This window comes from Oncorhynchus tshawytscha, linkage group LG29 (genome assembly GCF_018296145.1).
Source record: "Oncorhynchus tshawytscha isolate Ot180627B linkage group LG29, Otsh_v2.0, whole genome shotgun sequence".
NCBI classification, from domain to species: Eukaryota; Metazoa; Chordata; class Actinopteri; order Salmoniformes; family Salmonidae; genus Oncorhynchus; species Oncorhynchus tshawytscha.
In genome coordinates, this window is record NC_056457.1 from 32865989 (window position 1) to 32890436 (window position 24448).

General features: G+C 44.1%; 1 protein-coding gene across 1 annotated transcript in view; it reads right to left on the bottom strand.

Annotated features, from left to right (window-relative positions):
- Positions 1–24448, bottom strand: part of LOC112227620 (calponin-3) — a 28203-nt gene that overhangs the window by 3258 nt on the left and 497 nt on the right. Inside the window, exons 2-5 of the mRNA XM_042308620.1 lie at positions 6022–6143; positions 5263–5329; positions 1888–2025; positions 327–443 (exon numbers count right to left, since the gene is read on the bottom strand). Coding sequence (XP_042164554.1) covers positions 327–443; positions 1888–2025; positions 5263–5329; positions 6022–6143 — 444 coding nt within the window. The remainder of the gene's footprint in view (positions 1–326; positions 444–1887; positions 2026–5262; positions 5330–6021; positions 6144–24448) is intronic.

Genomic DNA, 24448 nt, shown 5'->3' on the forward strand with positions numbered 1-24448 from the left:
TACAGGTGTCTGAACTCCATTACAGGTGTCTGAACTCCATTACAGGTGTCTGAACTCCATTACAGGTGTCTGAACTCCATTACAGAACTCCATTACAGGTGTCTGAACTCCATTACAGGTGTCTGAACTCCATTACAGAGCGATTGTGCATGTATTACATTTGAAGAATCAGTCAAATAAGCTACATATAAACATTCTATTATCGGGAGTATTTCCACTGGCAAAATACTGAAAGGTACAACAATGAACAAAACCGACACATTGTATTGTATCGTCACATCCAGTAACAGAACAACCTATCACACATCATCCCCAGCATGTCCTACCTGCAGTCCGATGACACACTGTCCAGCCTTGATCTTCTTGTCATCAAAATGGCGTTTCTGTTTGTCTGCATATTTTACACCAATGTCACACGATGTGTGAATGCCTTTGGTCTTTGCCTATGGAATGAGATAAGAATGTGGAAATATATTGATGCTTACAAGTCTCTTGGAGAGAAGGAACCCCATCAGAATGTCTTGGTAACACTTTACTGTAGCTGTCAGCAGAGAAGGAACCCCATCAGAATGTCTTGGTAACACTATACTGTAGCTGTCAGCAGAGAAGGAACCCCATCAGAATAACACTAGATAAGAGGAACCCCATCAGAATGTGCACAGAAGGAACCCCATCAGAAATATACTGTAGCTTCAGCAGAGAAGGAACCCCATCAGAATGTCTTGGTAACACTTTACTGTAGCTGTCAGCAGAGAAGGAACCCCATCAGAATGTCTTGTAACACTATACTGTAGCTGTCAGCAGAGAAGGAACCCCATCAGAATGTCTTGGTAACACTTTACTGTAGCTGTCAGCAGAGAAGGAACCCCATCAGAATGTCTTGGTAACACTATACTGTAGCTGTCAGCAGAGAAGGAACCCCATCAGAATGTCTTGTAACACTGTACTGTAGCTGTCAGCAGAGAAGGAACCCCATCAGAATGTCTTGGTAACACTTTACTGTAGCTGTCAGCAGAGAAGGAACCCCATCAGAATGTCTTGGTAACACTATACTGTAGCTGTCAGCAGAGAAGGAACCCCATCAGAATGTCTTGGTAACACTTTACTGTAGCTGTCAGCAGAGAAGGAACCCCATCAGAAGTAACACTTTAATGTCAGCAGAGAAGGAACCCCATCAGAATGGTAACACTTTACTGTAGCTGTCAGCAGAGAAGGAACCCCATCAGAATGTCTTGGTAACACTTTACTGTAGCTGTCAGCAGAGAAGGAACCCCATCAGAATGTCTTGGTAACACTATACTGTAGCTGTCAGCAGAGAAGGAACCCCATCAGAATGTCTTGGTAACACTTTACTGTAGCTGTCAGCAGAGAAGGAACCCCATCAGAATGTCTTGGTAACACTATACTGTAGCTGTCAGCAGAGAAGGAACCCCATCAGAATGTCTTGGTAACACTTTACTGTAGCTGTCAGCAGAGAAGGAACCCCATCAGAATGTCTTGGTAACACTTTACTGTAGCTGTCAGCAGAGAAGGAACCCCATCAGAATGTCTTGGTAACACTTTACTGTAGCTGTCAGCAGAGAAGGAACCCCATCAGAATGTCTTGGTAACACTTTACTGTAGCTGTCAGCAGAGAAGGAACCCCATCAGAATGTCTTGGTAACACTTTACTGTAGCTGTCAGCAGAGAAGGAACCCCATCAGAATGTCTTGGTAACACTTTACTGTAGCTGTCAGCAGAGAAGGAACCCCATCAGAATGTCTTGGTAACACTATACTGTAGCTGTCCCAGTATACACTAATTACCATAACATGTCTTCTTGTATGTTTTGAAAAACTAAAAAGTATTATCACAGAAAACATGTAGGAAAGTGTACCCCCCCCTCACCATGCTGGCCAGGGAGAGCAATGTGCTCTGGACTTGGGTCATGTTGCCGTTCTCAAACAGGTCGTTGGCCTCAAAGATGTCATTAGGCTTCATGCCATAGGCCAGGATGGCTTTGATGAAGTTGCCAAGGTTCTCAAGCTGGGGGAACAACAACACGGGTTACAGAGCTGGTACTATTCCCTATTCTATCTGACAAGACAATCCCTTCTACACTACACCATATCTGAATGTTCTGCGATGTTACATCCTCCCGAACAGGCCCCAGAACACAGAGGGGGCGGGGAGGGGCATAGCAGGGATGGGGAGGGGCTTAGGGAAAAACATCCGGAAGTAATAACTCATTAAAGGTGTTGAGAGAAAGAGAGACAGACAGAGAGACAGACAGAGAGAGAGACAGAGACAGACAGAGAGAGGAAGAGAGACAGACAGAGAGAGAAAGAGAGAGACAGACAGAGAGAGAAAGAGAGAGACAGACAGAGACAGAAAGAGATACAGACAGAGAGAGAAAGAGATACAGACAGACAGAGAGAGAGAGAGACAGAGAGACAGACAGAAAGAGACAGACAGAGAGAGAGAAAGAGAGACAGAGAGAGAGAAAGAGACAGAGAGAGACAGAGAAAGAGAGACAGACAGAGAGAGGAAGAGAGACAGAGAGAGAGAAAAAAGAGACAGACAGAGAGAGAAAGAGATACAGACAGAGAGAGAAAGAGAGAGACAGACAGAGAAAGAGAGAGAGAGAGAGAAAGAGAGAGAGACAGAGAGAGAAAGAGAGAGAGAGAGACAGATGAAGGCTTAATGAATGAATCCACTTATTCTCCAGGCAGGACATTGTAACAGGTCTTAAATGGTGTTTAATGACGTGAACAGCCATAATGGCTTCTGTGCTTTCTTAGGAAAAGTGTTCATATTATTATGGAAGGGTGTGAACAACACCATACACTGAGGTAACGTTTGACGAAGACATGAGCCTGCCAGTTCTGAGCTTTAGTTACCTTCTGCCAGTTCAGAGCATTAGCCTACCTCGTGCCAGTTCAGAGCATTAGCCTACCTCGTGCCAGTTCAGAGCATTAGCCTACCTTCTGCCAGTTCAGAGCATTAGCCTACCTCGTGCCAGTTCAGAGCATTAGCCTACCTCGTGCCAGTTCAGAGCATTAGCCTACCTCGTGCCAGTTCAGAGCATTAGCCTACCTCGTGCCAGTTCAGAGCATTAGCCTACCTCGTGCCAGTTCAGAGCATTAGCCTACCTCGTGCCAGTTCAGAGCATTAGCCTACCTCGTGCCAGTTCAGAGCATTAGCCTACCTCGTGCCAGTTCAGAGCATTAGCCTACCTCGTGCCAGTTCAGAGCATTAGTCTACCTTCTGCCAGTTCAGAGCATTAGCCTACCTTCTGCCAGTTCAGAGCATTAGTCTACCTTCTGCCAGTTCAGAGCACTAGCCTACCTCGTGCCAGTTCAGTGCATTAGCCTACCTTCTGCCAGTTCAGAGCATTAGCCTACCTCGTGCCAGTTCAGAGCATTAGTCTACCTCCTGCCAGTTCAGAGCTTTAGTCTACCTTCTGCCAGTTCAGAGCATTAGTCTACCTTCTGCCAGTTCAGAGCATTAGCCTACCTCGTGCCAGTTCAGAGCACTAGCCTACCTTCTGCCAGTTCAGAGCATTAGCCTACCTTCTGCCAGTTCAGAGCACTAGCGTACCTCGTGCCAGTTCAGAGCATTAGCCTACCTTCTGCCAGTTCAGAGCATTAGCCTACCTCGTGCCAGTTCAGAGCATTAGCCTACCTTCTGCCAGTTCAGAGCATTAGCCTACCTTCTGCCAGTTCTGAGCTTTAGTCTACCTTCTGCCAGTTCAGAGCACTAGTCTACCTCGTGCCAGTTCAGAGCACTAGCCTACCTTCTGCCAGTTCAGAGCATCAGCCTACCTCGTGCCAGTTCTGAGCATTAGCCTACCTCGTGCCAGTTCTGAGCATTAGCCTACCTTCTGCCAGTTCAGAGCATCAGCCTACCTCGTGCCAGTTCTGAGCATTAGCCTACCTCGTGCCAGTTCAGAGCACTAGCCTACCTTCTGCCAGTTCAGAGCATCAGCCTACCTCGTGCCAGTTCTGAGCATTAGCCTACCTCGTGCCAGTTCAGAGCATTAGCCTACCTCGTGCCAGTTCAGAGCATTAGCCTACCTCGTGCCAGTTCAGAGCATTAGTCTACCTTCTGCCAGTTCAGAGCATTAGCCTACCTTCTGCCAGTTCAGAGCATTAGTCTACCTTCTGCCAGTTCAGAGCACTAGCCTACCTCGTGCCAGTTCAGTGCATTAGCCTACCTTCTGCCAGTTCAGAGCATTAGCCTACCTCGTGCCAGTTCAGAGCATTAGTCTACCTCCTGCCAGTTCAGAGCTTTAGTCTACCTTCTGCCAGTTCAGAGCATTAGTCTACCTTCTGCCAGTTCAGAGCTTTAGTCTACCTTCTGCCAGTTCAGAGCATTAGTCTACCTTCTGCCAGTTCAGAGCATTAGTCTACCTTCTGCCAGTTCAGAGCATTAGTCTACCTTCTGCCAGTTCAGAGCTTTAGTCTACCTTCTGCCAGTTCAGAGCATTAGTCTACCTTCTGCCAGTTCAGAGCATTAGTCTACCTTCTGCCAGTTCAGAGCATTAGTCTACCTTCTGCCAGTTCAGAGCATTAGTCTACCTTCTGCCAGTTCAGAGCATTAGTCTACCTTCTGCCAGTTCAGAGCATTAGTCTACCTTCTGCCAGTTCAGAGCATTAGTCTACCTTCTGCCAGTTCAGAGCATTAGTCTACCTTCTGCCAGTTCAGAGCATTAGCCTACCTCGTGCCAGTTCAGAGCACTAACCTACCTTCTGCCAGTTCAGAGCATTAGCCTACCTTCTGCCAGTTCAGAGCACTAGCGTACCTCGTGCCAGTTCAGAGCATTAGCCTACCTTCTGCCAGTTCAGAGCATTAGCCTACCTCGTGCCAGTTCAGAGCATTAGCCTACCTTCTGCCAGTTCTGAGCTTTAGTCTACCTTCTGCCAGTTCAGAGCACTAGTCTACCTCGTGCCAGTTCAGAGCACTAGCCTACCTTCTGCCAGTTCAGAGCATCAGCCTACCTCGTGCCAGTTCTGAGCATTAGCCTACCTCGTGCCAGTTCAGAGCACTAGCCTACCTTCTGCCAGTTCAGAGCATCAGCCTACCTCGTGCCAGTTCTGAGCATTAGCCTACCTCGTGCCAGTTCAGAGCATTAGCCTACCTCGTGCCAGTTCAGTACATTAGCCTACCTTCTGCCAGTTCAGAGCATTTAGCCTACCTTGTGCCAGTTCAGAGCATTTAGCCTACCTCGTGCCAGTTCAGAGCATTTAGCCTACCTTGTGCCAGTTCAGAGCATTAGCCTACCTTGTGCCAGTTCAGTTGTGAGTGGTTAATTTTCTTTATCGAGCCGGGCTGCAGTTTGTTTATCAATCTGGGGGAAAGGAGTGAAGGAGTCGTGCATTAAAGTACTCATGTTCATTAAAGTACTCATGTTCATTAAAGTACTCATGTTCATTATTAAAGTACTCATGTTCATTATTAAAGTACTCATGTTCATTAAAGCACACATGTTCAATGTAAAAATGACATCTTACGACAAACTGATAGTAGTTTTAACAAGTGAATCTTGGGGAGGACAATATGTATGTATGGACATGTGTATCAAATGTGTTTTCCACTGGAATGGGAAATAGACCAGATGCTAATCAATCTGTGGGCAGTGACAGGAGTGTGATTGATTACTCATGTAAAATCAATGTCAGTGTTTCCACCCAGCAAACATCAGCTACAGATCACAACACACACACACGTCTGCCTGCAATGTCAATCCTCTGTCGGTATCAGCTCAGAAAACACACACACACACACACACACACACACACACACACACACACACACACACACACACACACACACACACACACACACACACACACACACACACACACACACACACACACACACACACACACACACACACACACACACACACACACACACACACACACACACACACACACACACACACACACACACACACCAATCCTCTGTCAGTATCAGCACACACACACACACACACACACACACACACACACACACACACACACACACACACACACTTACTCTCCCAGGATGATTCCGTCCTTCAGACCCTTCTGGAAGTTCTCTCCTATGGCCATCCCCGTCACTTCCTCGATCCAGAACCGAAGCTCCTCCTCCTTTTGCATGTCATATTTCCCTGCGATCTGAGAACAGTTAGCGTCTTAGTAAAAGTTACTATCTTTGTAATCTTGGAACTTAAAGCCATATCTCTCATGTCCTGGCCATATACTATGTTCAGGTCGGTCACATGAGACTCTAGTATCTTTATAACAACACCTTTCCCTTTAAAAACTGTCATCAACTGTCTCATTAAATATATCCTTCCGATAGTTGTATTGCGTAATTTGACAGGGTTAAGAGATGTGAAAATGTCTCAAGCTGCTTTGAACGAAGGAACGCAGACAAAAAAAATCCCATCTCACAGCAATAAACTCAGCAGAGAGGTCCACGTGTTCCATAATCACCAGTTTCTCTCGATTTACACACACGTGTCAGATCACAACAACGAACGAACGCAGGACATGCAAACACTCACTGACCAAATCAGCTACGGGAGGGAAATATAACGCGCCAGGTTTGCATGGTGTTTATATTAGAACATCGTTTTTCCCCTTGGAGAAGAATCTGTACACTTCAGATGTCAGCTAGCCAGTCTGTTACGGTGCTGTTACGGTGCTGTCAGGGGCAGAGATTACGGATTTGTCCCAAATGGCACTCTATTCCCCATTTAGTGCACTTCTTTTAACCAGAGGCCTATGGTCCATTTAGTGCACTACTTTTAACAAGAGGCCTATAGCCCATAGACCTCTTGTTAAAAGTAGTGCACTAAGGGGCCTCCCGGGTGGCGCAGTGGAACCCAGAGGCTCTGGGTTCGCGCCCAGGCTCTGTCGTAACCGGCCACGAGGTCCTTGGGGCGACGCACAATTGGCATAGCGTCGTCCGGGTTAAGGAGGGGTTGGCCAGAAGGGATGTCCTTGTCTCTTTGCGCACCAGCGACTCCTGTGGCGGGCCGGGCGCAGTGCACGCTAACCAAGGTTGCCAGGTGCACGGTGTTTCCTCCGACACATTGGTGCGGCTGGCTTCCGGGTTGGATGCACGCTGTGTTAAGAAGCAGTGCGGCTTGGTTGGGTTGTGTATCGTGGGACGCATGACTTTCAACCTTCGTCTCTCCTGAGCCCATACGGGAGTTGTAGCGATGAGACAAGATAGTAGCTACTAACAATTTCATACCACGAAATTGGGGAGAAAAAAGGGTAAAAAAAATAAAAAGTTTTAAAAAAAGTAGTGCACTAAATGGACCATAGGCCTCTGCTTAAAAGTAGTGCACTAAATGGACCATAGGCCTCTGCTTAGAAGTAGTGCACTAAATGGACCATAGGCCTCTGCTTAAAAGTAGTGCACTAAATGGACCATAGGCCTCTGCTTAAAAGTAGTGCACTAAATGGACCATAGGCCTCTGCTTAAAAGTAGTGCACTAAATGGACCATAGGCCTCTGCTTAAAGTAGTGCACTAAATGGACCATAGGCCTCTGCTTAAAAGTATTGCACTAAATGGACCATAGGCCTCTGCTTAAAAGTAGTGCACTAAATGGACCATAGGCCTCTGCTTAAAAGTAGTGCACTAAATGGACCATAGGCCTCTGCTTAAAAGTAGTGCACTAAATGGACCATAGGCCTCTGCTTAAAAGTAGTGCACTAAATGGACCATAGGCCTCTGCTTAAAAGTAGTGCACTAAATGGACCATAGGCCTCTGCTTAAAAGTAGTGCAATAAATGGACCATAGGCCTCTGCTTAAAAGTAGTGCACTAAATGGACCATAGGCCTCTGCTTAAAGTAGTGCACTAAATGGACCATAGGCCTCTGCTTAAAAGAAAATAAAAATAAAATAAAAAAAGAAATAAAAGAAAAATCAAGGCATTTATTGACTGGTCTGATCTATCTTTTCCTGGAGTGTATTAGTCCTAAGCTATTGCCAGTATCAGGATACGATACGACACGGGTCGTTTCATTGTGTATTAGTCCTAAGCTATTGCCAGTATCAGGATACGATACGACACGGGTCGTTTCATTGTGTATTAGTCCTAAGCTATTGCCAGTATCTGGATATGATACGACACTGGTCGTTTCATTGTGTGGCCTGATGCTGTAAGGACAGTGTGCTCTCCCAGCGTCAGACATCAGCACACAGCTCTGAGAGGACGTGATTAGAGTTTATTGGAGGGATTCTGGTTACCGAGACCTACCACCCTAAACCACTCCCTTTTCACGGAATAAATAACTGAGAGAAACCGGTAAATTATTACATGCAATGTCTAAATCTGGCTTTCTCTACAGCCAGGTAGGCCTACATCTTCTGCAGCATGGCCTACGCTACAGTAATATAAAGACAGAATGCGCGTTTAATTTACCCATCTCCATCTGGCTTTCTCTACAGCGAGGTAGGCCTACATCTTCTGCAGCATGGCCTACGCTACAGTAATATAAAGACCGAATGCACGTTTAATTTACCCATCTCCATCTGGCTTTCTCTACAGCCAGGTAGGCCTACATCTTCTGCAGCATGGCCTACGCTACAGTAATATGAAGACCGAATGCACGTTTAATTTACCCATCTCCATCTGGCTTTCTCTACAGCCAGGTAGGCCTACATCTTCTGCAGCATCTTCTGCAGCATTTACCCCTCCCATCTGGCGCTACAGTAATATAAAGACCGAATGCACGTTCTAATTTACCCATCTCCATCTGGCTTTCTCTACAGCGAGGTAGGCCTACATCTTCTGCAGCATGGCCTACGCTACAGTAATATAAAGACCGAATGCACGTTTAATTTACCCATCTCCCATTTGGCTTTCTCTACAGCCAGGTAGGCCTACATCTTCTGCGGCATGGCCTACGCTACAGTAATATAAAGACCGAATGCACGTTTAATTTACCCATCTCCATCTGGCTTTCAGGGGTCACCTTGTTTTTTAATTGTAAAGATTATTATTTTTAAATTGCAGCTGCAGAGTTTTAAAACAGCCTATCACTCGAATATCTTTGCTTTAAATTAGGGGACTCTCTCGCAGTTTCTCTCTCTCCATCAACCATTCAAATTGCAACTCAAAATAGATACTCCTGTTCTAGATTGAAATAAAGCCCTATAGAGTATATAAATGCCCTAGCCTGCCTCTTTCAGGTAATACATTAAAATACATTCTTAGCCTTATATTTAGCTAATGAATGATGGGTTATGGATATTACTCATCTAAGTTACAGCCTCTGCCTCTTGTGCAACACGGACAGACCTGTGCTCCACTGGCCGCTCTCCTTTAAAACAAAATGCTCCTTAGCTCTTGTGGTCCCATGCAGGAAAAGCTAGACTAGAATAGCTTGCTGGACATAATTTTATTAGCATTTGTTATATCAGTAGACTATTAGAAGAGGGACGCAAGCTCTTGTTTGCTGAATGTTAAATACAGCAGCCTATTGAACTCAGGGGTAGATTGAAAGAAGAGTGAATGTGGTACACCTAATAGCAGTTATTGATTCAGACCGATAACCATTCAATCTTTATGAAGACAAGTGGAAGCCTTCTGCATCTAATTCTAGTCCTATATTATTCAAGGATGTCATTTGAATGATGAAGATGAGGACAACGAAACGTATTTCATTTAACTGTTGAAAGCGAGGAAGAAATTAAGCAACATTAGAGAGAGAAAGAGGAGGCAGGCTAATAACATTAGGGGAAATATGAAATATGTATATGTGTGTCAGCCTACTAATTATACAAATAGGCCCTATTATATTTTAAAATTAAAATCAATCTAACTAGCCTATACTTGTAATTTTGTAGGCCGCATGAGCTGCACCAGAATGACATGTTCTCCTCTGCTTCATCATGGTTTGAACGAGGTGCCTAATTCCAGTCCTTATAATACAGTATAATATGGTACAGTATTACAGTTCGCACTCCAAAAGATTAGCCTGTGCGAGCTAGTTTCATTTAGTTACCCAAGAGAGCTTATAGCTAGCTACATCAATGGACTTTTATATCACATATGTATTGGTCAACGGACAATCATTTGGGCTAGGGCCCATTAAATGTTGTTGACATAGGGCTCATTAAAATGTTAACGTAGGGCTCATTAAAATGTTGTTAACGTAGGACTCATTAAAATGTGGTTAACGTAGGGCTCATTAAAATGTTGTTAACGTAGGACTCATTAAATGTGGTTAACGTAGGGCTCATTAAATGTGGTTAACGTAGGGCTCATTAAATGTGGTTAATGTAGGGCTCATTAAATGTGGTTAATGTAGGGCTCATTAAATGTTGTTAATATATGTCTCATTAGGCTCAGGTAGCACCAGGTTTGAATCTTCATGCTGATAAAAACTCTAATCAAATCATCATATTTATATGCTTTTGAATGACACTTCTGGTTTTGGTGGGAAATATGGTGTTACGCGGGATGGAACATTTGTATAATACCAGGAAGTGATGCTATTGACATCATTGATAGTAGCCATCAGAGGAAGTGATGCTATTGACATCATGGATAGTAGCCATCAGAGGAAGTGATGCTATTGACATCATGGTCATGGATAGTAGCCACCAGAGGAAGTGATGCTATTGACATCATGGATAGTAGCCATCAGAGGAAGTGATGCTATTGACATCATGGTGATGGACAGTAGCCATCAGAGGAAGTGATGCTTTGACATCATGGTGATGGATAGTAGCCATCAGAGGAAGTGATGCTATTGACATCATGGTGATGGATGGATAGTAGCCATCAGAGGAAGTGATGCTATTGACATCATGGTGATAGTAGCCATCAGAGGAAGTGATGCTATTGACATCATGGATAGTAGCCATCAGAGGAAGTGATGCTATTGACATCATGGTCATGGATATGGATAGAAGCCACCAGAGGAAGTGATGATGCTATTGACATCATGGATAGAAGCCATCAGAGGAAGTGATGCTATTGACATCATGGATAGAAGCCACCAGAGGAAGTGATGCTATTGACATCATGGTCATGGATAGAAGCCACCAGAGGAAGTGATGCTATTGACATCATGGATAGTAGCCACCAGAGGAAGTGATGCTATTGACATCATGGTCATGGATAGTAGCCATCAGAGGAAGTGATGCTATTGACATCATGGTCATGGATAGTAGCCATCAGAGGAAGTGATGCTATTGACATCATGGATAGTAGCCACCAGAGGAAGTGATGCTATTGACATCATGGTCATGGATAGTAGCCACCAGAGGAAGTGATGCTATTGACATCATGGATAGTAGCCATCAGAGGAAGTGATGCTATTGACATCATGGATAGTAGCCACCAGAGGAAGTGATGCTATTGACATCATGGTCATGGATAGTAGCCACCAGAGGAAGTGATGCTATTGACATCATGGATAGTAGCCACCAGAGGAAGTGATGCTATTGACATCATGGATAGTAGCCACCAGAGGAAGTGATGCTATTGACATCATGGATGTAGCCACCATCATGGATAGTAGCCACCAGAGGAAGTGATGCTATTGACATCATGGATAGTAGCCATCAGAGGAAGTGATGCTATTGACATCATGGATAGTAGCCACCAGAGGAAGTGATGCTATTGACATCAGAGGAAGTGATTGACATATTGTAGCCACAGAGGAAGTGATGCTATTGACATCATGGATAGTAGCCACCAGAGGAAGTGATGCTATTGACATCATGGATAGTAGCCACCAGAGGAAGTGATGCTATTGTAGCCACATCATGGATAGTAGCCATCAGAGGAAGTGATGCTATTGACATCATGGATAGTAGCCACCAGAGGAAGTGATGCTATTGACATCATGGATAGAAGCCACCAGAGGAAGTGATGCTATTGACATCATGGTCATGGATAGAAGCCACCAGAGGAAGTGATGCTATTGACATCATGGATAGTAGCCATCAGAGGAAGTGATGCTATTGACATCATGGATAGAAGCCATCAGAGGAAGTGATGCTATTGACATCATGGATAGTAGCCATCAGAGGAAGTGATGCTATTGACATCATGGATAGAAGCCATCAGAGGAAGTGATGCTATTGACATCATGGATAGAAGCCACCAGAGGAAGTGATGCTATTGACATCATGGTCATGGATAGAAGCCACCAGAGGAAGTGATGCTATTGACATCATGGATAGAAGCCATCAGAGGAAGTGATGCTATTGACATCATGGTGATAGAAGCCATCAGAGGAAGTGATGCTATTGACATCATGGATGGACAGAAGCCATCAGAGGAAGTGATGCTATTGACATCATGGATAGTAGCCACCAGAGGAAGTGATGCTATTGACATCATGGACAGAAGCCACCAGAGGAAGTGATGCTATTGACATCATGGATAGAAGCCATCAGAGGAAGTGATGCTATTGACATCATGGATAGAAGCCATCAGAGGAAGTGATGCTATTGACATCATGGATAGAAGCCATCAGAGGAAGTGATGCTATTGACATCATGGATAGAAGCCATCAGAGGAAGTGATGCTATTGACATCATGGATAGAATCCATCAGAGGAAGTGATGCTATTGACATCATGGATAGAAGCCATCAGAGGAAGTGATGCTATTGACATCATGGATAGAAAGCCATCAGAGGAAGTGAATGCGAAGCCAATTACAGCTGCATGCTCTTCTTCTTCTCCAGCTGCTTCCGCTCTTTCTCACACACTTGTATACACACACTGAAGACGATAAGTTAAGGGCTTGAACACATCCCCACTGGCTCCCTGGAGCGTTTACCATGCTCCATCCTTAAATGACAAGCTGCCAAACACACAGCGTAGCATATATTCACTGACACACAATCTCATTTGTGTACGCAGATGTACAGGATCTGCTAAAAATGGTAGGCCTACATGGGGGAGAAAAAAAGATTTGTTCTGCCACTAGTGTTTCCTGTGCTGTAATGTACAGTACTTCAGTGTCAATGAGTAAGTACTGTTCAGTAAATGACCCACAGTTGGATTGAATAATGTCATGGAGATTTTCCAGGACTTTTCTACAATGTCAAACAGAGGCGTAAATTTAACTGTTCTTTATATGTTACTGTCGGATGAGCAGCTGCAGTCACCCATTAGCTCACAGTCCATTATAAACAGCTCAGAGTCCACTGTAAACAGCACTTCAACATTGGCCTACGTCCTATAAACATGGCCTTTCAACGAGCACATCACAGACACTAGTCATCCACACTGAGTCAGTCACACAGACTCCTCTTTATGATCGAGTCACAGAGGAAAGAGACATCTGACCTCCACTCTTTTTTTTTTACACATTGTTCCTCCACAATGAACAGCTTAAATGCAGTTTATTCCCTGTGCAGATATACTGCTAAACACAGTTTATTCCCTGTGCATGGAGTTACCTCGTTAGCACCGAATGCCAATACTGGGCTTCAAGGGGGGTGTCATATACAGTGAGGGAAAAAAGTATTTGATCCCCTGATAATTTTGTACGTTTTCCCACTGACAAAGAAATGATCAGTCTATAATTTTAATGGTAGGTTTATTCGTTACCTGTATAAAAGACACCTGGGAGCCAGAAATCTTTCTGATTGAGAGGGGGTCAAATACTTATTTCCCTCATTAAAATGCAAATCAATTTAGAACATTTTTGACATGCGTTTTTCTGGATTTTTTTGTTGTTATTCTGTCTCTCACTGTTCAAATAAACCCAATATTAAAATTATAGATGGATCATTTCATTGTCAGTGGGCAAACGTACAAAATCAGCAGGGGATCAAATACTTTCCCCCCTCACTTTACAGGCCAGCAATGCAAACCAAGCGTTCTACTGACCGGCTGCTAATAAAAACAGTGAGGTAAACGACAGCTTTTCAGGACCACTCTGTGACACTAAAACCCCATAAACTTGTAGCAAAATCCCCCCCAGCCCACACACACACGAAAGCCTGTCAGCTGGGATGTCAAAGCACTCAACAGAAATACGTGCCCTCTCTGAAGCAATTGGTGAGTGTGTGTGTGTGTGAGTGTGTCCATTTCCCTCTGAAATATGATGTCAGAAATGAGGCCCTGCTCTCAACTTAATAACAGACGAAAGGGCAAATCTTCAAATGCCCCCCCATCTCGTAAAAGGACATAAGTGGTGCTCTGGCTCAATGAAAAGACTGGGAGGAGTGGAAGGAACTTGTCCCTCCTTTCTGAACAGCTTGAGAGCACACTGTCATTTACAGGAATTCATTTGAGGCTTTTTGTGCCACTGACTGATTGCAGCTAGACATCCTACCATCACCAGAATACACACTGAGCCTCCTCAGAGAGAAATCAGGGAAGATTTAGAGGAGAGATTTTTTTCTTCTTCTTCAGTTCTCTCTCAGCACAGCAGTCCTTCTCTAGGAATGCTGCCAGGAACCCCTCCTCACCACCCCCAACTCTGTAGCCCAAGCATTTCCCGATGACGCTGCAGAAACATCTGGAAGGAGAAGGTTTTGAGGTACAGAAGGCCTAAGAAGTCCAACACGATCAATTCAATGTCGGATAGATACACCACTGTCGAGGCAATTTGCTGTTTAAATCAGTATCCAGTCCGGTGTTGTTACTCTCTTTTTTAATTAACACGTCAAAGTCAATTCATAAAGTTTCTTACAATTAAGTGACCGTTCCCATTTACACAATATCTTATATAAATGAGGTCATCTCTAACCGGGAGCTTCACCGATAGAATGAAACCAGAACATTCGTTGACCAGAATGACCCCCACTTGATTAACCATTTGTTCAAATCACACACATGACCAAGTACTGTCCAGCTGGTTTTCATTAATATTTAACCACTATCCGTTAGCTCTGAAAACATTCAGCATAATGTGAATAGATTGGATGTGATAGAAATATGAAGTAAACTAGAAATGTTTATACACAATTGAAGTTAGAAGTTTATATACACTTAGGTTGGAGTCATTAAATCTCGTTTTTCAACCACTCCACAAATGTCTTGTTAACTAACTATAGTTTTGGCAAGTTGGTTAGGACATCTACTTTGTGTATGACACAAGCCATTTTTCCAAACAATTGTTTACAGACAGTTTATTTCACTTATAATTCACTGTATCACAATTCCAGGGGGTCAGAAGTTTACATACACTAAGTTGACTGTGCCTTTAAACAGCTTGGAAAATTCCAGAAAATGATGTCATGGCTTCAGAAGCTTCTGATAGGCTAATTGACATCATTTGAGTCAATTGGAGGTGTACCTGTGGATGTATTTCAAGGCCTGCCTTCAAACTCAGTGCCTCTTTGCTTGACATCATGGGAAAATCAAAACAAATCAGCCAAGACCTCAGAAAAAAGATTGCAGACCTCCACAAGTCTGGTTCATCCTTGGGAGCAATTTCCAAACGCCTGAAGGTACCACGTTCATATGTACAAACAACAGTACGCAAGTATAAACACCATGGGACCAAGCAGCCGTCATACCGCTCAGGAAGGAGACGCGTTCTGTCTCTGAGATGAACGTACTTTGATGCGAAAATTGCAAATAAATCCCAGAACATCAGCAAAGGACCTTGTGAAGATGCTGGAGGAAACAGGTACAAAAGCATCTATGTCCACAGTAAAACAAGTCCTATATTGACATAACCAGAAAGGCCGCTCAGCAAGGAAGAAGTCACCGCTCCAAAACCGCCACGAAAAAGCCAGACTACGGTTTGCAACTGCACATGGGGACAAATACCATACTTTTTGGAGAAATGTCCTCTGGTCTGATGAAACAAAAATAGAACTGTTTTGACCATAAAGACCATCGTTATGTTTGGAGGAAAAAGGGGGAGGCTTGCACCATCCCAACAGTGAAGCATGGGGGTGGCAGCATCATTTGTGGGGGTGCTTTGCTGCAGGAGGCATTTCACAAAATAGATGGAGAGACAGGATTGTGTCGAGCCACAGATCTGGGGAAGGGTACCCCAAAACATTGCAGCAGCATTCAAGGTTCCCAAAAACACAGTGTCCTCCATCATTCTTAAATAGAAGTTTGGAACCACCAAGACTCATCCTGGAGCTGGCCGCCCGGCCAAACTGAACAATCGGGGGAGAAGGGCCTTGGTCAGGGAGGTGACCAAGAACCCGATTGTCCCTCTGGCAGAGTTCTAGAGTTCCTCTGTGGAGATGGGAGAACCTTCCAGAAGGACAAGCAGCTCTGCAGCACTCCACCGATCAGGCCTTTATGGTAGAGTGGCCAGACGGAAGCCACTCCTCAGGAAAAGGTACATGACAGCCCATTTGGAGTTTCCCAAAAGGCACTTAAAGACTCTCAGACCATGAGAAACAAGATTCTCTGGCCTGATGGAACCAAGACTGAATTCTTTGGCCTGAATGCCAAGCGTCACCACTGGAAGAAACCTGGCACCATCACTATGGTGAAGCAAGGTGGTGGCAGCATCATGCTGTGGGGATGTCTTTCAGTGGCAGGGACTGGTAAGACTAGTCAGGGTCGAGGCAAAGATGAAAGGAACAAAGTACAGAGTGATCCTTGATGAAAACCTGCTCCAGAGAAAAGGTTCACCTTCCAACAGGACAATGACCCTAAGCACACAGCTAAGACAATGCAGGGGTGGCTTTGGGACAAGTCTCTGAATGTCCAGAGCCTGGACTTGAACCAAATCAAACATCTCTGGAGAGACCTGAAAATATATGTGCAGCAACGCTCCCCATCCAACCAATCAGAGCTTGAGAGGATCTGCAGAGAAGATCGGGAGAAACTCCCCAAATACAGGTGTGTCAAGCTTGTCAACCCATGCCCAAGAAGACTCGAGGCTGCCAAAGGTGCTTCAACAAAGTACTGAGTAAAGGGTCTGAATACTTATGTAAATGTAATATTTACATTTTTTTATTTTTTATTATTATAAATTAGCAAACATTTCTAAAAACCTGTTTTACTTTATCATTATGGGGTATTGTGTGTAGATAAGGATTTTTTTTTTTTATACATTGTTTTGAAAAATGCTGTAATGTAACAAAATGTGGAAAACGTCAAGGGGTCTGAATACTTTCCTAAAGCAATGTAGCTGAAATGAAACCAAGCATGGACATATCGTAAAATAACCACATTTAGGCCAAATCTTAACTTGAGACATACTGCATAACCAAGTTTTTCATACCAAAAAGTAGAGCTGGGACGATACCAGTATCGTAGTAAAAGTTCAATTAAAAAAAGTGAAAAGGTTCAATAAAACCTAAAAGGAAACAAAAACACGAAGAGGATTTAACTTCTTTAGGAAAACAGCCTTACTGTTGGAAAACAAACAACATTTATCATCCTGAGTCAACACACATTTTTCACAAGCTATAAGCACAGCAGGTTTTTAAAAAGGACCAACGTGTTTGGTCTGCTTTTGCTTTTTGTTTTTGCCATTTAATAAACATATATATTACTGGTATGTTCCCTGACCTAACAAAAAAGCCCACCAGAGTCAATCATTTTCCATCAAGTCTTTAACTTGTTGTAACGGACAATAGCGTTATCACAAACACATACGTGCACAAGATAACAGTATCCTTCCCAAAGAATCATCCAAGTTGAACAAGTCAAGTTTGGTGAAAACCCCACTATTTATCTTGCTGGACAGGAATTTGAAATTTAAAAAAAGCTGAACAATGGTTCAGGAAAAGGGCTCACTTCCCATTCACCCCAAAACAGCATCACTGGGCTTAATATGACAACACAAGGAATCAGAATCTCACTGTGAAAGGGAGATCCAGCCTGAACCAAATGCATGGAGGGAAATAGAATGGGAACACCCCAACCCAGCGCTCTCTCAACCTGTGCAGAGCACATGCTCAGATAGGGCTCGACCTGTGGGGATTCGATCTTGCAACCCCTACGGTTATAAGTCCAACGCGCTAACCACTAGGCTACCTACCTCCTAGTGGTTAGATAATAACCAACGAGTAGCAGCAGTGTAAAAACAAAGGTGGCGGGGTCATTGTACATAGTTTGTGTGGCCATTTGATTAATTGTTCAGCAGTCTTATGGCTTGGGGGTAGAAGCTGTTAAGGAGCCTTTTGGAACTAGACTTGGTGCTCCGGTACCGCTTGCCGTGCGGTAGCAGAGAGAACAGCCTATGACTTGGGTGACTGGAGTCTTTGACTATTTTTTTGGGCCTTCCTCTGACACTGCCTAGTATATGGGTCCTGGATGGCAGGAAGCTTGGTCCCAGTAATGGACTGGGCACTAAGTGATCCTTGGTATGACCTTCTTAAAACAATCCCATTTAGCTAGACAGAGCTTAGATTCTTATGGGATAAAAACAGTTCTGGAGGAATAAGGTTTGCGCAGTAGGTCTAATACATTACCACACTATATTGGCTATACTGGCCTGCCAATATTGTTCTTCTCAGACCAGATTGTATTTCAAAACTCAAGCTTTGATAACAGAATAGATCAGTTGGTGTAGCAGTTGCGAGGCACCGTAGAACATAAATTTAAATAATTTGCTTTTTTATTTTACTGGATGGTACCTGCATCTGATGGGCATGATGGCTTCAGGAGAATGGTGAACTCGAGGGGGGGTCAAATCACGACGTCAGTGATCTTCAGGTCGAAAAGTCAGAGCTCTAGAAAGATGCCAGAGTTTACGACTTTGAATTCCGAGTTGGATGACCATTGAAAAATTATTTTTCCCAGTCGAATTTCATTTTTCTTCAGAGTTCCCAGTTGTATTGAACGCACTGAAGTCAGAAGTCTGAGATTTCGGAGTTTCCAATTGTTTTGAATACGGCATTGGTCTCAATGGAGGTAGGGGGCAGCACAGGGTCTGCCTCTCACGATCCCTGCTCTCCCCTCCGGTGAGACAGACTAGAGAGGGGACACTCGAATCGAATCACAACCACATCTGCCTCTCACGATCCCTGCTCTCCCCTCCGGTGAGACGGACTAGAGAGGGGACACTCGAATCGAATCACAACCACATCTGCCTCTCACGGTCCCTGCTCTCCCCTCAGGTGAGACGGACTAGAGAGGGGACACTCGAATCGAATCACAACCACATCTGCCTCTCACGGTCCCTGCTCTCCCCTCAGGTGAGACGGACTAGAGAGGGGACACTCGAATCGAATCACAACCACATCTGCCTCTCACGGTCCCTGCTCTCCCCTCAGGTGAGACGGACTAGAGAGGGGACACTCGTATCGAATCAAACCACATCTGCCTCTCACGGTCCCTGCTCTCCCCTCAGGTGAGACGGACTAGAGAGGGGACACTCGTATCGAATCAAACCACATCTGCCTCTCACGGTCCCTGCTCTCCCCTCCGGTGAGACGGACTAGAGAGGGGACACTCGTATCGAATCAAACCACATCTGCCTCTCACGGTCCCTGCTCTCCCCTCCGGTGAGACGGACTAGAGAGGGGACACTCGTATCGAATCACATCTGCCTCATGCACAAATTCATGGTTGTTCCTACGAACAGAGAACGTGAGAAACTCAATATTAAAATAGACACGACGAGCTGCTAGTAATAATAAAAACGCAGGGCATCGATAGACTTGGCTACTCATTCATTGCAGCTGCATTGCGAGTGGAAGGAGGGAGAAGCACATTTTCTAATAGAGTTGAATGAAACCGGGGAATAAAAACTTGAACTCATAAAAAACAGCAGCTCTTTGCTGTATTGTTTCCCAGTCTCTCTCTCTCTGATCGGGGTTTGATAAAAGTTAGAAAATCTCACGTAGGCTAGCATCAAACTTGGCAGTGACCAGGCTCTTGGAAGCAAGCTATGACTGGAGCCATCTGATTGGCCGGTGTAGCAGGCACACAGGATTTATCCACAGACCTCTTGGTCCACTGGGTAGGCAGAATTTGTCTTTTCAGGCAAAATTAAATAGTTCAAAACAGGAACACTTTGCCTACTCAGTGAACAGGGTTTCTGTGTCAAGTACACCTACCGCCAACAGCTCAGCACAAAAACAAAACAAAAGATAGCGCATGCAATTAGAGTTGGCTTTTCTACAGAAATGTTTGGTGATCGACTCGGAATGCCTTGAAGACCGGTTGGTGTCCACTGGTAACCAAACTCCTTCTGGCCTCAATAACAACTCTCTCTTTCACGTTGAAAGCACCAGATTAGTGGAAAGCTTTACCCTTAACAAGAGCAGTGACCTCAAGAACTGGATAAATAATTCATCTTGAAGTTCCCTCCAACTGCTGTAGAAAAGATGTAACAGTGTGTTCATGTGTTCCAAGGCTCCAGAGGGAATTCCTGTTCTATTTTAAAACACTTGAGAAGTAAGATCAAGGAAACACCAGTCAGACATTTGGTCCACACTTCAACCCCCGGAGAGTGGTGGTGACCAGCTGGACAGCACTTCAGGGTTGTTTGATTACTATTGATTGACATGATGATTTGAAGGACTAAGATAAAGAAAATGAGCTGAGGGAAAGTAACTTTGAACACAACGACCGTTACAAAAATGAAGCTTTCTTTCTATGCTGTTTCTTCTTAATTCAAGTGTGTCCATGTTTAACTAGGCAAGTCAGTTAAGAACAAATTCTTATTTACAATGATGGCCTAACCCCGTCCAAACCCGGACTACGCTGGGCCAATTGTGCACCACCCTATGGGACTCCCAATCACATCCGGATGTGACACAGCCTGGATTCTAACCAGGGACTATAGTAATGCCTCTATGTATTGAGATGCAGTGCCTTAGACCGCTGTGTGTGTGTGTGTGTGGTTGATTGACAGATGCTGGTCATCTTTCAAGATTAACACGTATGTACATTAGAAAACCAAGCTGCTTTTCATTTCCAGCCGTCAGAATCCAGTGTATATTAACACAAGCAGCTCTCAACTAAAGCCGGTGTTGGCAGCCACCCTGGAATATACCGGAAAGCACACGATATTTCCATTTAAAATGTTTTCCCGGCTGGGCCAGCCCGGCGTTGGTTGAACTACTCTCGCTCATCTGATTTCAGTCGAGGTTTAGAAGATTACCTCACCCAAAAGCTTGTCATACCACCGCAAACATAAACAGGGGCCACTAAGTAGTTAATAAAAGGACCAATACATCTTTTTATCTCAATATCAAATCATTTCTGGGTAAAAATGAAATATCTTACTGTGATTATTTTTGGCCATTTTAATTGAAAACAAACTTATTTTTTCTTAGCAAAGAGTAATTTCTCAAGCAAGAACTTTGCTAGGACTGGTCTGAGTGGGGAGGGGGAAACTGAAAACGAGCTGTTATTGGCAGAGGTTTGGAACACTCTTTCTTATTGGCCTATTAACTCATTTACCGGCTGGTGACGTCACCAGGCAGGACAAAAGAGGCAGAGATTTCAGACAGTCTTTTCAAATAGCTCTTACACTAAAAGGTCATTATAATCATTTTCACAGTATTATTCCAACCTCAGTGTGTAAATGAATATTAAACACACAGGACATATTTGTCTGCACTGGGCCTTTGAGGAATGAGATGGTCTGGTCTCATTAATGCAAAACAAACACAGAGAGAGAGATGGTTTGAGACACAGGATTTTTAACCCTGTCTGGAACCACAGCTCAGTCAATCTGTTCTCATAATATCCCATCTTCCAGTAGAGAGACTTCTCAAAAGGACAAAACTCATGGTCCAACAGAATGGTGAGAGAAAGACAGTGAAAGAGAGATGTCAGACTTGTAGCTCAGTGAATTAGAGATCTTTCGGATTTGTTGCCGGTAACCTTGGTTTCCAGGTTCCAGTTTCTCATGTTCAGGAAGTGTGTCAATGTGAGACTCTGGGGATGCCGGAGATAGAGATGGATCACTGAGGCATTCTAAGCCTCAATGCGACCTCAGCACAGGTTATTGTTACAACAGATTCATTAATAGCATGCTGGTTCCTCCAGCTTCTGTTCTGTATTCAGACAGAGCTTGAGACATTGACATCTGCTGACGTTTGACAAACTACTGACTCAGTGTGTCAAAAGTCGACATCAAACTATGTCACTTGAAAGCTACTCCAACAACACTTGATAGGTTTCTGTCGATGATCAGCTTTCTGCTAACTGACAACACACTTCCAGTATCCCAGATTCCACTGTGTTGTTCACAAGTCATTGTCCTGGTCAATAAACTCCTTCAGCTTTGTTGAAAAGTGCCCATTGTCTTCTCTCTTTTAACCTGATATTTTCATCATTGGCCAACAGGAAGTAGACCATGACAGTCTGCTGATCTTTTATCTGGAGAGAACGCTTGGTTTGCTTGCTGTTGGCACCAATGCTATCAAAGCAAACAGAGAGTGGGTAGACATAAACTGTAAACATGAGACAGTTTCACATAGCCGACTAACACGTTAAACATGGGCCTATCTCCTCCGGCCTTGACTGCCTGTTTTCGATGGGTAGGCTGACCGATGACGTCAGGATTCAGTCATTTCCTACAGAGAGAGAGAGACAACTCTTGGTAGCCTAGGAGACCAATGTTCTATAAACCTATGAATTCCTCTAATGATTTCCTAGTAAGCTGATCGTTTCTCCTGAACACAGCTTGACAGTATCCAGACAGCCAACCTATACAATCCACATTATTTCCAACTATTCAATAAGTCATTTCAACTAATTACATACCCATTGAGTATAACTAGGTTCACTTTAACTGTCTAGTCTTGAATGTAAGACAGAATATAGGGTTGTTTAATAACCTCAATATTTAGCTTTAGTTGTTGTTGTAAATGTGTATAAAAACTACCATTGTGATCTCTCATGGACTGACTGTAAGTGCCTGCATCCATAACTCCATCTACGCAACTTGAAAGTGGTTACATTTCTCTCACTTCTATGGGCTGTCATTGAAACACATTCAGGAGTGTGGCTTTAATAAACAATAATACGTTTTTATTAAATTGACATGAATGAACCTATTCCAACATCTGACTGACAGCTGTACAGTTAATTGTTTCGGTAATGCAAGTTCTTGTGTTGTTAGTAGAACAACTTATGTGTAAATGAAATCTGTTGTATTTAAATTAAATATGCTGTATTTATTATTATTTGTTAATTATTATAATTTTGTGTGTTATCTGTGATCGTTTAGTTTGTCTTGTTTAGTTTCTTAATTATTGTACCTAAACTGTATGTGTTAACATGTATACGCAGGGCCCAGCTGTAAAAGAGACCTTGGTCAGGGCCCAGCTGTAAAAGAGACCTTGGTCAGGGCCCAGCTGTAAAAGAGACCTTGGTCAGGGCCCAGCTGTAAAAGACACCTTGGTCAGGGCCCAGCTGTAAAAGAGACCTTGGTCAGGGCCCAGCTGTAAAAGAGACCTTGGTCAGGGCCCAGCTGTAAAAGAGACCTTGGTCAGGGCCCAGCTGTAAAAGAGACCTTGGTCAGGGCCCAGCTGTAAAAGAGACCTTGGTCAGGGCCCAGCTGTAAAAGAGACCGTATTCAGGGCCCAGCTGTAAAAGACACCTTGGTCAGGGCCCAGCTGTAAAAGAGACCGTGGTCTCAGTCTGTGTTCCTCACTGATTTAAAGGTATAATAATATACAGTGTTACAATGGAAAGTTATATCTGGAGTATTTCTCCTGTCTTATCCAGTGTCCTGCGTGAATTTTAAGTATGCTCTCTCTCTCGCTCTCTCGGAGGACCTGAGCCCTAGGACCATGCCGCAGGACTACCTGGCCTGATGACTCCTTGCTGTCCCCAGTCCACCCGGTCGTGCTGCTGCTCCAGTTTCAACTGTTCTGCCTGCGGCTATGGAACCCTGACCTGTTCACCGGACGTGCTACCTGTCCCAGACCTGCTGTTTTCAACTCTCTAGAGACAGCAGGAGTGGTAGAGATACTCTGAATGGTCGGCTATGAAAAGCCAACTTACATTTACTCCTGAGTTGCTGACCTGTTGCACCCTAGACAACCTCTGTGATTATTATTATTTGACCCTGCTGGTCATATTTGAACATCTTGGCCATGTTCTGTTATAATCTCCACCTGGCACAGCCAGAAGATGACTGGCCTCCCCTCATAGCCTGGTTCCTCTCTAGGTTTCTTCCTAGGTTCTGTCCTTTCCAGGGAGTTTTTCCTAGCCACCGTGCTTCTACATCTGCATTGCTTGCTGTTTGGGGTTTTAGGCTGGGTTTCTGTACAGCACTTTGAGATATCAGCTGATAAATACATTTGATTGAAAGTCATATTCACTCCCCATTGGTTGCCCAATTGAAATGTGGGGGCATAGCCTATCCATCGCCCCCCTACGTTACTTAATGTCTCTCTGCTACGAACAATGAATTGACTTGGCTTCCATTCATGCCACTTCCAGTGACTGGTCTAATTGAAATATTTCGTACATTTAGGCCTGCCTATCTTAATTGATGTGAGAGAAACTCCTGGCAAACTATTTTCTACTTTTAGTCTAAGTTTCTATGTAGCCTATCAACCACAATTGTGCATCAGAATCGAATAAACATCCGTC